Below are 18,023 nucleotides of genomic sequence, written 5' to 3' on the forward strand. Positions count from 1 at the left end.
GAGAGAGAGAGAGAGAGAGAGAGAGAGAGACAGAGACAGAGACAGAGACAGAGAGACAGAGATAGACAGAGACAGAGACAGAGAGACAGAGTCAGAGACTGACAGAGACAGACAGATAAACATGGAGAGGCAGAGAAAGAGACAGAGACAGACAGACAAGGGGGAGAGATAATTTCACATTGTTTTCTTGATAGTTTTAATTTCAGCCATTTATTCAGTCACTAAATCCATCCACTCTGTGCCAGTCTCCGAGGATACAGTGGCAAACAACATATATAAAACCCTGCTGGTATGCACCTTAAGGTCAAGTGGCAGAGACAGGCAACACACAAGTAGATTCTTCCTCTCAGAAATGGGGCCCATTCCTTAGCTCTTTGTCTGTTGGTGTCACTGTTATCTCCCCTTCTCTGTTATATGATCTTTGTCTTCGTGTACTGTGGGTACAGGGACAGGGAAGGAAGAAAGCTATTTCAGTTCCTCTATTCTCTACACTTCAAGCTCTGTGTGAAGTTTGAATTTGCCAAAGTCAGGCTTAGTGCCTGCATAGCAGCCGAGCAAGGATGTCAGTATTTTTCATCAACACTGCACTGGTGGGCTGGCTCACCTGTCAGTTTGCTTGTGAGATGACAATAAGGTACTGGATGTGAGAGTTGTACTATTACCTTATAATTTAACTGTTCTCTTTTGATGTGATTTTCGTTGTGCTGAAGCCCACTGTACCTGGCTGCTTTGACAAGCGTGCTATTTTAGCAATGCAGAATGAAACAGAAAGAAAAGAATGCATGGGATGCTTGCTCCGTCAGATCCAGGTTTCTCTGTGCCCGTGTTTGTAGATGATTTGTTCAGGGTTGTTCAGAGACAAGACAAAAAAAAAAGGTTAGTTTTTGTTTTTAACCTATGGAACATTGAATGTTCTAGCAGTTACACTCTAGGTGGGGTAATGTCCATATGCCTTAATAAAAGAGAATTCCCCCTTTCTTTCTGTTCATATTTAAATGCCATCATTATAATTGATTTCTAAATAGAATCCTGGTTAGGCTAACTGCTAATGTTTTTAACATTGATATAGGTAGGTATTTATGTATGAGAATAGAAGTTACACACATTTATAAACACTTGTGCGATGACGTAAAATGGATTTTATATCCACAATGATTCTGGCCTAGCCCCATATGCCAAAGGGTATATAGAAGTTCACATACGACACCAATGGACAGACCAAACGGGAGAGAAAAAGCCCACAAACCAGCAGCTCTACAGGAAGAACTACAGACAGCTGAGTAAAACCAGAAGTAGAAGAAGTGGTGACCCGAGGGAAGAGCACACCGATTGGTCATCCACTACCAAATGGCTATCCCTGAAAACATACATACAAATAGCATCATACAGGCACACCTGGATGTGTTTAGGAATTACATAGATATATATGTACACACAATAGCAATGTTGATGGAGAGCAGGGAGGGGTTTATGGGAGGGTTTCAAGGGTAAAAAGGGAAGGGGGAAATGCTGTGATTATATTGTGATTTTAATAATAACAAAAAACAAGCCAGGCATGGTGGTGCATGCCTTTAATTCCAGCACTTGGGAGGCAGAGGAAGGCAGATTTCTGAGTTCGAGGTCACAGAGTGAGTTCCAGGACAGCCAGGACTACACAGAGAAACCCTGTCTCAATAAACCACAAACAAACAAACAAACAAACAAAAAACAAAACAAAACAAAAAAAACCCAAAACCCACCAAAAACAAAGAAGCACCAACAAAAGGATTTACTCTTCTTAAGCCCCTTAGCTAGATCCATCTACAATACATTTTTTTAAATATGATGACAACTTTTTGATAGTTTTGGATTTTGGACAAAACATTAAGGTAAAAGTACTTGTTTTGGCCTAAGTGTATTCAAGGATTGGCATATGGCTTCGGGGTAGAAGACCTCATCTGGGAGGCCCCGAATTCCATCATCAGCATTGAAGAAAAGAAAGCTGTTTCAGGACCATCTAGTCCCAAAGTCTGTAGTAGTTCAGAAGCCCTTGGTGACGCTGTGGAAGCTTCGCAGCCATGTTCTGCTGTGGTTTTGTAGCTTGACTGCTTTTATGCTTTTATTTTGTCAGTCTGCTTCTGTCCCTCATGATGAACATGTCCCATTCGCTTCTCTCACTAATTCTTTGGTACACTCGTTAAACCAAGTGATTGCCGATGGCTTCGCAGTTCGTAGGAACTACACAAGAACAAAGGCACTAGCGAGTTTCTCATCTTTGTGCAAGCTCTCTGTTTGCGTTGCTGGCACAGCTCAAATACTGCAAGTGTTCACCTTTCCAGCGTGCTCCCTCCCCCGCCACAAACCCTGTGTTGGAGAATAGATGATCAAACCCATGACAAGTTTGAAGCTGTTAAACTGCTGAGCTGGACTGAATTGAAGTGTGAGAAGAGGTTTTAAGGCAGGTAGACAACATCCTGTTGTTAGGGTGTTCATCTCTCTCTCTTTTTTTTATACTGCCCAGCAAGCCACTGCAGCAGCAACAGCAGCAGCAAAGTTTCCTTTTTACCATTGTTCTTCTGGGCCCATCAAAGAGTTTGCTAGGCATGGATGCAGTGACTGTGTACCACGGCAAAATCAGCAGGGAGACCGGGGAGAAGCTCTTACTCGCTACGGGGCTGGATGGAAGCTATCTGCTGCGAGACAGCGAGAGTGTCCCTGGCGTGTACTGCCTGTGTGTTCTGTGAGTATATCTTGTGGTAGTGGCATGGGTAGCCTGCCCTTTCAGGGGAGGGCTGGGAGGAGTGGCAGGGGGTGACAGCTTTTGGCAGAGGTACCCAGGGAATACAGGCAGCAGGAACTGAGTACTCTTCCAGCTCTTACGTGTGGTCCCAGGGCTCAGCCCAGGGCTGTGGTGGGCAGTACTTGTAAGTACGTCCCTCACTGCCGATTTTATCTACTGCATTTCACCAGTGCATTTGTGGCAGCTTCACCGAATATCCTTCAGAATGGGAAAACATGGCCTAGAACTTACCTTTACTTTGAGAAAGACCCATACTCTGGACTTCGGCTCTGATTCCAAGTAGACACCATGATGGTGGAGCCCCGGGACGTTGGACTATTTGTATTCTGGGTCATGACGTAAGGCAAAGGAAGATCTTTCTCTATCATTCTCTACAAATGTGACTGAAAAACGGTACCCTAAAAGAAAAGCATCTAGCAAATGCCTGAAGAAGTGGTCAACCAGGAAATGGAATCCATTGCTTTCAGAATGCAGCACAGGGAAAGCAGAGGCAGACAGATGTGTGTGAGTTTCAGGTGACTAGCCTGGTTTTACACGGGCTGGCTCCATGTCAGCCAGGGCTACACAGTATAAGATCCTATGAAAAAACAATAGCCAACAACACTAAAGCAGTACAGTGTTGAAGAGGATGTGTATGAAAGAGTAGGGGCATCTTTCTGGTGTTGCTGAATTGCTTTGCTTTATAAGAGGGATAATGAGTTTTAAAACGTGGTGTGTCCCATAAAAGATAGGACTGACAATAGTTTTAAAGAGCAGAGAGGGAGAAAACACCTTTGTAATGATCCCACTTTGATCTTTGCCTAGACTGCTCTCAGCCTCTTACTCCATTTTGAACCCAGTACAGCTGCATCTTGACTCTGTACAACCTCCCTGAGCGAATCCTACCATAGTCAGACTCGAAAGCTTGTTATCTCAGAACACCAATCTCTTAGCCATTGATTCTAAATGGCTTTCATATTCCAAGGGACTATGAAGATTAAATACCTCCATGTATTAAAAAAAGACAAGTGAACCCTGGGCTTGATGCTCAACAAATGGAAGTCTGGTTTATTATTAGTCTCTTTTTGGACAAATTATTCCAGTACTCCTTGAGGCAGCCTACAGAAGGGCCCAGTTCAAGCACTACTGTAAGCAGGGTATATATATATATATATATATATATATATATATATATATATATATATATATATATATATATTGTATACATATACATATATCCCTACAAAGCCTCACTCTAGTACAGTAGAGTCTACATAAAAGCAAAACAAATTCTTGGTAGTGAGTTCTGTACATGATGATACACTGCAAAAATTTGAAGTACTCTCTGGGCCAGAAAATAAAGATTAAATTGAGGCTGGTGTGAGAGGATTGTCATTGTATATTGATTTTTTAAAAAAATGGCCAAGCTTTATTTTTTGGCAGTTTTTAGATCATGCTAAATACATTTATCATAAAGGCTTCAAGGTAAATATATGGAAAAATAATTTTTCAGTGTTGGGGACAGGATCTGGAATTTTATATGTGCCTGAAAAATGCTTTTTTATTAAGCTAGACACCCAGCCCTGGGCTTGGGCCTTTATGTTCCCAAGTGGAACCCTAAGAAGGGCTAGGAAAGCCAATGACAATCCTTAGGTTTTTGTTTTTTTTTACTTGTCAAAAGATGAAGGATGGTGAGTGAACCGGGCTGCTTTGGGCACACTGATAATAGAGGGAGCATGCTCCTTAACCAAAAGGTTCACATGAAGCCCATATAGAGGAGAGAGGGCTGGAGACAGTGTAGCTCAGACTTGTAATTTTCTTACCACCTGGTCATCCCGGAAGGTAACTAAGCCCGCTCTCTTCTGTTCAACATTGCATCTCTTGATTATTCCCACAAATGTAAGTGCCCTCTCTGGGTTGCTATCCCATTTCTTTTATTCAAGGAACTTTAAACATGCTAATATAAGTTTGTTTACTTATATATGGGCTCTACCACGAAACTACCTTCACAAAGGAGCAAACATTATCTGTACCAGGACTATATCTTGGTACATAATAGGCACTCAGCAAACAATTTGGAATTAGACTAACTGTTCAGGCATATTCTACTCTTCACTATGAAGAACATCTGGCTGCCAAGAAGCCAGGGTGGGGGCTCTAGGAAGTCACTCAAATTCTCTGGGGCTTCACCTTACGTCTGTGTAAAATAGAAACCTGTTGTTTCCTCTGTTATAAAAGATGTCTGTAAGTGAAATCTTGAAGAGAAGAAACCTTAGTATTTGGGCGTGTAGGCTGGAACCACGTTAGGAAACCCTCAGCCTTCTGGTTTTCACTGACCAGGGATGCTGTATAAATGTAAGATGTTTGTTTGTTTTCTGTTGTTGTTGCTGTTGACTAACTTCTCTTAGAAAACCTCTCCCTATGAAAACAGAGAAGTGGAGAATTCTCCAGTCTTTAGAATGATGCCCTGTTGTACAGGTTTTCAGGGTTATGGCCAGACAACTGTGGAAGGAAGAGACAAGAAGAATCCTTTCCTTGCCTCTGATAAGTGCTTCAGTGTTTTGTTTTGTTTTGTTTTGTTTTGAGCTGAGTGTCGCTTTTGTTACACACAAACATTTTATTCTCTCTTACATGGTACGTGCAACATGTTATTTGGAACATACCTTACATTCTTTACTCAAAATACTGATTTGTAGGATGTAGAGTAGAAAGAAAAAAAAATCATATATGCGTGAAAACCCTCCACAATAGTGTCTCTTTACTCAGTACCACCTTATTCTATGTTTTGTTTATTCTCATTGACCATGAAGGTTTCTGTAAAATTCAATTTACTCTATTTTTACTGTATGGTTCAAACTATGCTTAAAATTGTATTTTCAAACCATATGTGCCTCTTTCCCAGATTAAATCTCAGTCACACAGGACCTTTTTCTTGTTAGGTTTTCAAAAATAGAATGTTTCAAACATTGTAGAAGTCTTCCATTTCTAGGATTGCTACTCTTCATTTAAAACAAGAAGATTTTCTTCCAGTTGTTTGCTCTAAATAAAATTAGAATTAAAAGAGCCCATCAAAATAGTCTTTTTTACTCATTTGGGATATAGAGTTTGAAAATATAATGGAATTTAAGGAAAAAAAATTATCTATAATATTATGACGTAAAGACAACTACTATTAAGTTTTAAATAATGTTTCTTTTACACTAATAAAATGAATATTTTTGAGCATGTACATCTTTTATTACATTTTGCTGCAATTTCCACTTAATATGAAAAAAGCTGACTCATGCAATATTTTCACAAATAAATTCAAGGCCTTATCTTATAAGAGCTGTATGTAAGTTCAGCTAAATTATAAGTGAACCATATTTTTCTGGACCATATTTTTCTCTTATTTTACTGTGTGTTGACTAATTCTATTTTTGTATGACTTCGTACATGTACATCAGCCTCTTATTTTGACAACTAAATCATTCAATACTTTAAATTATAAATTATAAATTCTACATATAAATGATCACCATATATCTTTGCCTAAATGAGGACTATAGTTTTTATGTGCACTTTCCCTTGCCAGTGAGTATTCTTGTTAAAAATAGTTCCCTTTGAAATTTGATATCTATTTTTTATTTATTATATTTATACTCTATTTTTCATATTTTAGCTTTTGTTAGTGGCATTAAACGTTTTCTATGTGGTTGGTGAACCATTTTTCTCCATTTGTGAACTGGCTATTTGCATACTTTTATCACTTGATGATTTGGTTCTTATTGCTTCACACACCACATACAGACACACACACACAGACACACACAGACACACACAGACACAAACACACACACACACATACACACACACACACACACACACACACACACACACACACACACACACATGGACACACGGACACATCTTAATGTGTTGTAGATATCCTTTATCAGTTTGGTGTTTGTTACTTAATACTTTGAGTATTAAAATGAATCACACAGCTTCTTCATGCTTGATTTTTTTCCTTTGCTTCTCAGCTTAGAAAATCTTTTCTCCTCCCCAGATACATAAAACTTGACTCTTTTGTTTTAAATATATGGTTTCATTAATTTATATTATACTCTTTAATTCCATTTGTGTTTTATTTCTATGTGAATAAAATATCTAATTTGATTTGTTTCTAAGTGTTTTTCAGCTGTCTAACATAGTTTACTAAATAGAATTTCCACTTTTCATTTGTTGGTCCACTTTACCAAAAACTAAAAGAACTGAATAGTCATAATATGGTTTTGACTATTTGGTTCAATTGATCTATTTGTACTTACATTAATTGAATTAGTGTGCCATACTTTTCAAACGTACTCAAAAGTTATTAGGTATTCTTGCCTACTGGTTCTTTGTGACAAAGTCTAAAATAATTCTATTAAATTAGATTAAATTAACATCAATAATAAATTAAGGAAAAATATAATCTTTAGAGAATTAACTCTTTTCAAAGATACTATGTAAGATTTTATTCTCTTCTTTTCCTCTAGGAAAAGAAGAGAATAAAATCATGTTTCTTTTATTGAGGTACATATTACACCCTCACAAGTTTTCACTTTTCACTCTAAGATAAATAGTCACTTCCCTGGATTGGCTCTCAAGAGGAAGACTAATTAAAATATTTTTTAAATAAGCTTGAAAAATACGATATATCCACAATTAGCAAGTCTCTGACTTTATGCTTCTCTTATTTAAGATTTGGAAGAAGAAATGCATTTATAATTCTTTAGCCTTGAAGATATAGAATAACGCCATTGTCATAAATGTCTTTGGATAAGAGAGTTCTCTTTCTGGCCTTTTTTGAGGAGTGAAATTCCTCTAACAGTGTGCATAGCGCCTCTAACAGAAACTCCTCTAACAGAGTGTATAGCACCTCTAACAGAAAGTCCTCTAACAGTGTGCATAGTGCCTTCCAGCACTATGTATTAGCCTATGTAGATGAAGCTACCAGGTCTGTACCAGCTTGATTTCACTGTATTCTATGCTTCAAGTGTGTGGTGTCTTCAGCAATAGGGTCTTCCTGTCAAGTCCTGGAGGGTAATCAAGAGCACTGGCAATGACCTGTAATGGTGGTCTATGGGACCTCATTGGCCAACAATTCAAAAAGTCATAATCCACTCCTGGTACTAGGAACTTTATTTGCTAGCATGTGATATTTAGTGGTTGCCCTGTTGTACAGTAACTCCAATTTAACAATTTTTATATATGTGTACATTTATTAATTTTATTAAACATCTGCATTAGTAGGTTTACATATGACCTTTTTGAGAGGGTTTTACTGTTATTTATCTTTCCCCATATTCTGTCTTCTGCTCTGCCTTCCCACCACCACCCCAATTTAACCCTTCCTGTTCTAATATTCCTTTTTCACTCTTTTTTTAAGTCTTGCATATTTTTGCATTCCCTCTCTCCTTCCTTGAAAGCAGCCACCCATGAACCCTGACCTTTATGGGTACTCCAAATGAAACGTACATATCTCAAGACTCAAAGCTAACAATAACAAATTAGAGAGCATACATGATATTTGGATCCAGTTCCATCCGTTTACCTGCAAATTTCATAATTTCATTTTTTGTTCATAGCTGAATAGCATTCCATCGGTAAATATCACATTTGTTATCCATTTATCAGGTGAAGGGCACCTAGGCTCTTCCTATTTCCCAGCTATTGTGAATAGAGTAGCAATAGAAACAAATGAGCAAGTATTCTGTAGCAGATATAAAGTTCTTTGAACTGGAAATAAAGTGCCCACTGCACAACTGAATTCAAGAAGTAGAGGATATGCAGTACAATAAAATTCCAGATTATCAGTTATAATAGCAGGGAAGAACAATGAATTTAAGATCATAAAATTTAATGACAAATCACACTTCAGTTCTCAGCCTTTAGAATCTTCATTTAGTGACCTATGTGCTTATGCATTTATGTGTGTGTGGTATGTTTGTGTGTGAGTATATGGATGTTGGTCCTCTCCATAGTCCATGTGGGTCTCAGGCACTGTAGTGTCCCATTGAGTACCCATTGTAGGATGCATCGGGACATCTTGCTTGCTCAGATTTCCAGTTTCTAAATTCTACCTGGTAAGTTTATTGTCACATCTTCACAATAGCCTTGGTCACTAAAATTAGTTTGGATTTTGTCAGTGGAATTTATTAATGGTAGAATGAGCACAAAGGCCATGATGGTTTTAAATTTGTTACACATCAACCACAAAATAGGCAATTCACAGACAAAATATGCTAAAATCTGACTCTGGTTAACAATGTAAAATTGAAGTTGCAAGGTTAGTCTGAAGTTGCCATTTAGTTTAAATGTAGAGGAAGTCCATGTTGACCTGTGAGTCACACCCCCCAGGAAGTCCATGTTGACCTGTGAGACCCCCCCCATCCCACACATCTTGGGCTCTCCGCAGCTGCTTTCTGTTCAGCTACCTCTCCTGCCCTGTCTTCAGCAGAACATTCTAGCTATGTGTTTACAGACTCATTCTTTTTGTGGAGAATTATACTTCTAAAATTGCCACTAGAACCAGAATGTTCATTCATTTCCACCAATCTAAGAAATGCATCACTCTGCTTCTTTTCTTCTTTTTAAAGTAAAATCTGACAAGATGATTTTTATATTTATGCCAGAAGAGGACATCGGATCCCATTACAGATGGTTGTGAGCCACCATGTAGTTTCTGGGAATTGAATTCAGGACCTCTGGAAGTGGTCTTAACCGCTGAGCTGTTTCTCCAGCCCCTGTCTAGCCTCTTATCTAGTAAATTTTACCTTGGTCAAGTTCCTCAAATTTTCTTTTGCCATGGATTAACTAAGTGGTGGTGGGAAGAATGTAGTTTTACCATTAGTCTGTATATTGAATGACTTTAGGTTGTACTGGAAATTCATATCCACTCCAAAAGAATGAAGTTTGGACAACAGAAAATTATAAACCTCTTGAAGGAGAATACAGTTTTAATAATGAAGACTTTGTATGCATGTGGCAGTTACTGTGGATGTAATATATTTGCTCAAAATTTAGTTACAGCAGGTACAGTGACTCCTGCTTGCAATCTCAGCACTTGGTAAGTGAGGTCCGAGGACCATCATGAATGTGAAGTCAGTCCGACCTGTAGAATGAGTTCTAACAAAGCACCAGAAGTCCCTCAAAATCTGGTTCATAATCCTGTCTTACAAATGTTGTATATATTTGTAAATATTTTGTTTAAATGTATTGTGTAAAGGAGACTATAGGAATTAGCTTGCATTATTTGCACTGAGAATATAGAAGTCAGATGTACTTACAACTTTTCCTTTGAGAAGTTCTTTAATGGGCATCTAGAAAGTTGGTGTGGGTTTGTTGGTTTGAAGCAAAGACATACTTACCATACTGACCCACTGAGAAATTAAGAAACAAACTGAGTGGCTTTGTACCTGCCCATTGCTAGTCTGAACACCTTTGAAAAGCATAGGGGAGAGCATTAGATGAAATAAAGTCAAATTTTAGAAGCAGCAATGAATAAGACACACTTTTTGTATGTGTTACAAAAATAAATTAACAGCAACAATTTAAACACTACACTGTTTTAAATTCTAAATGCTGAGCTTATAAACAATTTCAAAAAGCATCTCAGTGGGAGAAAGAAGTGAAAATTGATCCATTCCTTGATTTGTCTATATTCATAGAGGAAGTCAGAAGGAAAATGAATTACATATTTTAAAAAAATTTGTGATTAACAAAGGCATAGCATTCACAACTTCTGTCAATTCAGTATTTTTAGATTCTATTCATAATTGTGATCTTGTACTATTTGTCTTTCTGTGCCTGTATTATTTCATTTAACATAATGTCTGTCCTTTAGGGTCATACCTATTGTCAAAAATAGATAACATTTTTGTTAAGTTTGAATGGTATTTAATTACATGTATATTTCAGGTTTTGTTTTAAATCATTAATAATTAGCACATATCGTACAAAATGGGTTTATTATACTATTTTCTTACATGTAGAATATATTTTGAATGTATTTGCCCCATAACCCATTTTGTCTTCCCTTCTTCTGGTCTTTTTTTCTCAGTTAGTTCATTTCCGTGTCTTTGTTTGTCTTAAAATCTAGATCCCTCATATGAGGTGCAGCATGTCTAGATCACACGTTCTTCATCCATCATTCATTTGGTCTTGTACACTAGTGTTGATTTCTTATCTTTTCTATTGTAAATAGCGTTATACTGAACAGGGGAACACAGACTCTTTAACATAATGATCTCATTTGGATATATGTCCAGTCATTCTATTGCTGAGTCATGCCATTTTAATTTTTTTTTTTAATTTTGTGAGGAACCACCTTCCTATTTTCCATAATCACTTTACTAATTTGCATTCCCACTAATAGTGTACATGTGTTCTTTTTTTCCACACCCTTACAATACTCACCTTTCATATTTTTGCTAAGAGTCACTTGAACAAGTGTGGTTTCAATTTGCATTTCTCCAATGATGATTGATGCTGATTTTATTTTCATCCTTTTTTTTTGCCCATTTTGTATGTATTCTTTTGTGAAAAATCTGTTCAGGTCCTTTGCCCATTTTCAATCAATTTGTTTTCTTACTGTTTTTCTTTTCCAAATCTTTGATATTTTGGATACTAAGGCTTATCAAGTTGATGGGTTGCAAATGCCTTTTCCCTTCAGCAGGTATGCTTCTAACTCTATTGACTAGTTCCCTGCCTGTGAAGGATTATTTTATTTTGATACAATTTTTATTTCTACTTTAATCACACACATTTTTGAGAGAATATCTAAAAACTATTCTCTTATTCTGATTAATGTTTACTTGTTCGGAGTAGTTAGGTTAATTTTACTTTACTATTAAAAACTTATTTTTTTCTTTTGACTTATTTCCTTGGAGTGTATGATAATAAGCAAGGTTATTTGGTCAAAGATATGTATGGTTTTATGGATTTTATTAACACTTATTCCTTTTTTCCTATAACAGTGATTTCCTACAGATAGCATATATGTGGTTTTAAAAAGCATATAATATGGTTAAAAGTATTTGATGGTCTTCCAGAGGATCTGAGTTTGGTTCTCAGCATTTATATCAGGTGCCTCACAAATGCAGTGATCTTAGGAATGCAATCTGAATTGTTCTGCTTGAGATTTCTCCCATCCATGACATTTTATTATGAATGTCGTCTATGGAGGATGATTGATTAGTAAGTTATATGACTGAAAACAGAAGTCACACACTTCTGGTTTATTTGAGAGAAATGTTTGTTCATTCAGAATTCAAGGGCTTGGGGTGGGGAAATTGTTAATATCATATACCTTAATCATGAGAAAATGTATGTGCCATTGACATCAGCTTGTTTGGAGACTGAAGAAGGTAAGAGCTTTTGAAGTGGTACTCAGGTTCCTGCTGCTTAACCGAAAGTGAGATAAGATCAGATTCGTTAGGAAACAATTTTCAAAACATACTCATTTATTTTGACTAAATGAAGCTGAATGATGATAAAGAAGTATATCCATTGTGTATCTTAGAGGCCCACTTCTTTAGAATCTGGAAGAGAGCTTGCTTACTATTTTGCTTAAATTATTGAGATTTTATTTTGTGTGTTTTTGCGTGTACACATGTATATGTGTATATATGTGTAGAAGTGCTTATAGGTATGTGTACATGTGTGTATGGAAGCCAGAGAACTTCAGGTGCTAGTCCTCAGGAGTTGTCCATCCTACCTTTTTGAAACAGGTACTCTCACTTTTCCAGAGCTTACCAACCTTGGTAGGCTGGCTGGCTAGTGAGCCCCAGGGATCTGCCTGCTTCTGCCACTAGAAGTGCATAGTGTCATGTTTAGAATGGGTTCAGGGGATTGAACCCAGGGCTTCCTGCCTGTATGCAACCACTTTAGCAACTGAGTTATCTCCCAAGCTCTATTGTTGAGATTTTAAACACTGTTTTTTTTTTTTTTTTCTGTATCATCAACCTTAAAGTTACTGTGAATTATTCGCATTGATTGCTTCGCAAAGGGAAAAAATAGAACTAATGGCCCTGCTTCCATCTCCATTTTTCTGGACAGTTTTCAGAAATTCCCTTGAAACATGTTTCAAGTTCCCATGGTGAAAAACAAAAATCAAAGCTCTTGTCTTGTTCCCTGTTGAGTATTTACTAAAATAGGTGTGCTTTAAGGTAGACCTCAATGACTTAAAAATAAGACCTTACCAGTAAAATAGTTTATTTAGCATATTACATATAAGCACATAGCAAGTTGTTTTATACATGATTCGAATACTTTTTGGTAAATCTATGTTACAAAAATAAAACATTTTTTTGTGATCACACGAACATTTAAAATGGCCTTTTGTTCAATTTCCCAAGTCAAATGAACCCGATTAGAGTGTTTTAAATGTCTTTTGTAGTTCGTTAGGTAATTAGTGCCGATGGGTATTGATTAAAGGCATAACAATTTAATTCAAATATTTAAAGTCTTTTTAATTCTAAAGGGGCTTAATGCCAATGTAAGCAATGAACTAAGCATAGCTTTCTCTTTGTAAGATTTTAGTATCATCTACTCTTTTAAGTTTAAACACAGTGATTTAAACAGACTTTAATATATTTCCTAACCAAGGATACCTATTGATCCATCCTGTGCCTAAGAACAACAACAGAAAATATAGTAAATCAGATCATGATAATTTATTTATATTCAAATTCAAAATTTGTTTGAAAATTCAGCATAAAAGTCACCTTACATTTTTGTTAGGGAAGTATTTATTAAGAAAATTATGAGAGGTTGGAGAGATGGCTCAGTGGTTAAGACCCCTGGCTGTACTTCCAGAGGAGCTGGTGTTGGTTCCCAGAACCCACACAATGGCTCACAACTGTAGCTTCAGTTCCAGGTTAGCCAACGCTCTCTTCTGGCCTCCGTGGTCACTGCACACACATAATTCACAGACATAAATGCAGGCACAAAGATTAACCACATAAAATAAAAATAAAATAAATCTTTATAAAAAGGAAAGCAATGAAAAATAAATGTTCAGTACACTGATCACCAGGGAAATGAAACTCAAAGTGACAAGATTATTCCATCACTCCACTAAAAATAAATGAGTAAACAACAAATAGATAATAAAAGCTACTATCAAAGAAAGTAAAGATAACAAGTACAAATGAGGATTGGGAAAGGGGAAACATTACACGTTATTTGCAAAAATGTAAACAGGGAAATCATTTTAGAAATATGGAATATTCCATGTTCAATATAAAGAACAACATAGAAGATCCTCAAACAAACCAGAACTACCACATTATTCAGTTATCCACTCCTGAGTTTCATCCAAACAAAATGAAACCAGTATGTTGGAAAGATATTTGAACTCTCAGATTCATTGCAACAGTACTTACAAAAGCCAAGAAATGGAAATAGCATGAGGGTCCATCAATTGAAGAGCGAGCACAGAAAAGGGAGACATAAACAGAATGGAAGTCTGTTCATCCGTAGAGAGAATGAAATCCTGTCATTTGCAAAAATGTCGATATAACTAGAAGTCATTATGCTAAATGAAATAAGGCAGACACGGAAAGTCATGTACCACATGTTTTCACTCATATGTGGAAGATAAGAAAATCATTCCCATGGAGATTGAGAGAGTAGTGTGGCTGGGGAAAGCAGGAGAGGTGTAAGGTAGGGAGCTGCTGAGCAGTGGGCACTAAGTATTCTGCTTTGCTTTCTGTTGTCATAAACACAGTCACTTAAAGCAACTTGGGGAGGAAAGGGTTATTTCATCTTCCAGCTTCAAGTTCATTATTGAGGGAAGTCAGGACAAGAGTTCAAGGCAGAGAGAGGCAGGAAGTAAAGCAGAAGCCATAAAGGAATGCTGCTCACTGTCTTGTTCCCCATGGCTTTCTCAGCTTGCTTTTCAAATATAATCCATACAGGGGAAGCAGCACCAGCAGCGAGCTGGGCTCTTCCACATCAATCATTAATCAAGAAAATGCCCACACAGATCTGCCTACAGGCCAGTGTGATAGAGTCATTTTCATAATTGAGGTTTCCTCTTCTCAAATGAATAGCTTGTATCAAGTTGACAGGAAACTAACCAGCACAGTGAAGTAGGAACAAAACTGTCTGATTTGTTTATGCACAGTCAGATGATAGATAATAATAGTAGGTTGTACAAAAACAAACAAACACAACCACAGCTGCAACACTCAGAACAACTGGCCCCACACTTTGCCTGGACAGCACAGTAGAGTTGGACCTGGTAGTGGGTAATGGGTAAGCCAGCTCTGAGGGCATGAGAGCAGGAAAGCTGCCTGAGTCCCTTGCCTTGGCAAGGCAGGAGGGGTAATCCTGGTGACCTAGCACAGGATTGCTGGTGGGCTGACCTACATAGCTTCCACTCAGGTCCAGATCCAGGTTCGGGATTAAGGGCACACAATACCACACCTGAATGCAGGATCCCTCTTTTATTACACATTTTCACACACATTTTTTGTGTGAGTGTTTTGCCTGCATGTATGTATGTGCACTATGCACTTACTTGGTGTCCATGGTGGTTAAAAAAGGAGCACTAGGTACCCTGGAACTGGAGTCACAAATAGTTGTGAACTACTGTCTAAGTGTTGGGAATTGAAGGTGGGTTGTCAGAGTATGAAGTGTTTTTTAACTTTTCAGCCATCTTTCTAGCCCCATAGTAACTACCATCCTATTCTGTATTTCTTTGAGGTCAACACTTTAACATCTTCATGTTAGATTTTTTTTTTTTTTTGGTTTTCTGTGCCAGAATTATTTGACATCTTATCCTACAGTTTTATTTATATTGTTGTAACTAGCAGAATTTAATCATTTTGAAGGCTGGATAGCATTCAATGCTACAGTACTCCTTGTTAAAATTCAATTACTATTACTGCTATACTGCAATGTTATACAATGGTATAGTAATAGTATATTACTAATTATTATAATAGTAATATAAGAATAATTATATTTCATAGCATGATATACTTACTTTAATAATTTATATTATCAGTATTACTGTTAATTTAATCAGGTCTTATTTCAGTCAACCACGTTTAGCTTAAGACTCCATATACTTAAAAAACAGTAAGAGTCTGGTTTGTTAAATGTGTTTTATAATTTATGATTTTTTTGTCAGTGATGCAGGTCTATAGCTTTTTTTGTCTAGTCTCTCTACTAGACAAATACTTAGGTATATTAATTTACATTATGTTAAAGAAAAAAATCTCTGGAAACTGTTTTTTTTTTCCTTTTTTTTTCTTTTTTTTTTTTCTTTTTTTTTTGAGACAGGGTTTCTCTGTGTATCCCTGGCTGTCCTGGAACTCACTCTGTAGACCAGGCTGGCCTCGAACTCAGAAATCTGCCTGTCTCTGCCTCCCAAGTGCTGGGAATAAAGGAGTGTGCCACCACACCAGGATATCACTGGAAACTGTAATTGGGTTGAAATAAAATGTAAGCAAATTAAATCTGATTGCTTTGTTTCCTGAGACTGCCAGGAATCTGTCCATGGATATCAAGTGTATGTAACTATTTTAGATAAAAGTAAGATCGAGTGTAGAGCATTCATTGTTCTTTTGAAAACTATTAGTAATGGAAATGTACTCTTTCACAGGTATCAAGGTTACATCTATACATATCGAGTGTCCCAGACAGAAACAGGTTCTTGGAGTGCTGAGGTACAGTTCTTTTGTTTTTGCTTCTCTGGGTATAAGAAAAGTGCTTGAAATCTAGGTTGGTTTAAAAAAGAGAAGTCATACCATACACTACCTTAATATTTAAATCGTTAATGCTCAATTCTATAGTCATTGATGGTTCATTTAGAAGCCTTTAGAAAACTTTGGTTCCAGACCTATTTAGCCACCACTGTGTGAATTAGGGTCATTTTGGAAAAAGGAAGAAATTTGAAGGATCATGTGTAACTTACAGTGTCTTTACAAACTTTAGAAAGCATATAATAATAGTAATAGGAATAATAATAATAATAATAATACAAACCTAAAAAACTAAAAAAAAAAAAGGAAAGCATATACTAAATGATACTGAGGCACAGATTGGTTCTGTTGTGAATAAAAGCTAACTGGGATTTCTGTTTCCTACTAGTCAAAAGTACCCTTTTGAAGATCTAACAGGGAATTATACTATAGTGTGAAATCCTGGGCCATGTCAAATGCATCCAGACTCCATGTTTAGTTCTTCCTATAGTCACTTTTGATGAAAGCAATTTGCAAAATGGGTCTACAAACATTTATTAAGAAGACTCATTTCAAGGAGTTATACGGCAATGCAACTAAAGCTCTTAGCTGTAGAGTCTGACATACAGTGAGCATCCAAAAACGTGAACTATTGAAAACTTCTCAGCAGTATGGTTGTGTGTCATCTAGTATCAAGTTACCAGGTGCAAGAGTTTGAACAGAGGCATTTTCAAACATCCAGGCAATTGCTGCTGCTCTGTGTGCATAGGAAAGATTTTCAAAAGAGCCATAAAAGAGCCTCTGGATAGTTGGAATAGGGAAGAGGGAAAATTGTACTTTTTATTTAATAAAAATATTCTTTGAGAATTTCAAATATATATACACAATGAATTCCTATCTGCTATTGTAGTGGTTTAAAAGGATGTTTTATAGAATCACAGTTCTCCTCCATCTTGGGACTCCCTAGGAAGGGGGTTTAAGAAGAAGAAGAGGAGGTGAGTGGGTGTACTTCTGGGTACCTATCTTGGCTTCATTGGGTAAGATCCCTTTAGTTTTCCTTATGAACTAGGACTTTGAATAACATTTATTCAGAATGAAGGTTTCTTATGGCTTTGAGATATTTGTACACCACTGTGTCAGTCCAAGAAATTATTGACCTATTTCTAGAGAGCAGGATGGTATAGAGCAACCCATTTTATGAATCAATTCATGATTCTACAGCTGTGGTTTTCAAACTTTAGGCTTTAGTTGATTTCTGACCTTATACTAGTTTATCCTGATAGTGGAAATACTTCACAGTGATCTTTTGAAAGCATAGATGTCAATATCAACTTTTATTAGTAACTAAGTAAATCTGTAGATCTATCATCCTGAGTGAGGTAACCCAATCACAAAAGAACTCACATGATATGCACTCACTAATAAGTGGATATTAGCCCAGAAACTTAGAATACCCAAGATACGATTTGTAAAACACATGAAACTCAAGAAGAACAAAGACCAAAATGTGGACACTTTGCCCCTTCGTAGAATTGGGAACAAAACAC

At 36.8% G+C, this 18,023-nt stretch overlaps 1 protein-coding gene across 4 annotated transcripts in view; it reads left to right on the forward strand.

The window, feature by feature from the left end:
* Positions 1-2,503: 2,503 nt before the first annotated feature.
* Sh2d1a (SH2 domain containing 1A) overlaps positions 2,504-18,023 on the forward strand; it is a 21,510-nt gene continuing 5,990 nt past the window's right edge. Inside the window, exons 1-3 of one of the 4 annotated variants that reach the window (XM_021188433.1) lie at positions 2,583-2,719; positions 7,686-7,739; positions 16,398-16,461. In XM_021188433.1, coding sequence (XP_021044092.1) covers positions 2,583-2,719; positions 7,686-7,739; positions 16,398-16,461 — 255 coding nt within the window. Of the gene's footprint in view, positions 2,720-5,087; positions 5,114-7,685; positions 7,740-16,397; positions 16,462-18,023 lie in introns of those variants that run through there. The other 3 variants (XM_021188434.1, XM_021188435.1, XM_021188436.1) reach the window with 3 other exon arrangements.

The sequence above is a fragment of the Mus pahari genome, chromosome X (assembly GCF_900095145.1).
Source record: "Mus pahari chromosome X, PAHARI_EIJ_v1.1, whole genome shotgun sequence".
Lineage (NCBI taxonomy): Eukaryota > Metazoa > Chordata > Mammalia > Rodentia > Muridae > Mus > Mus pahari.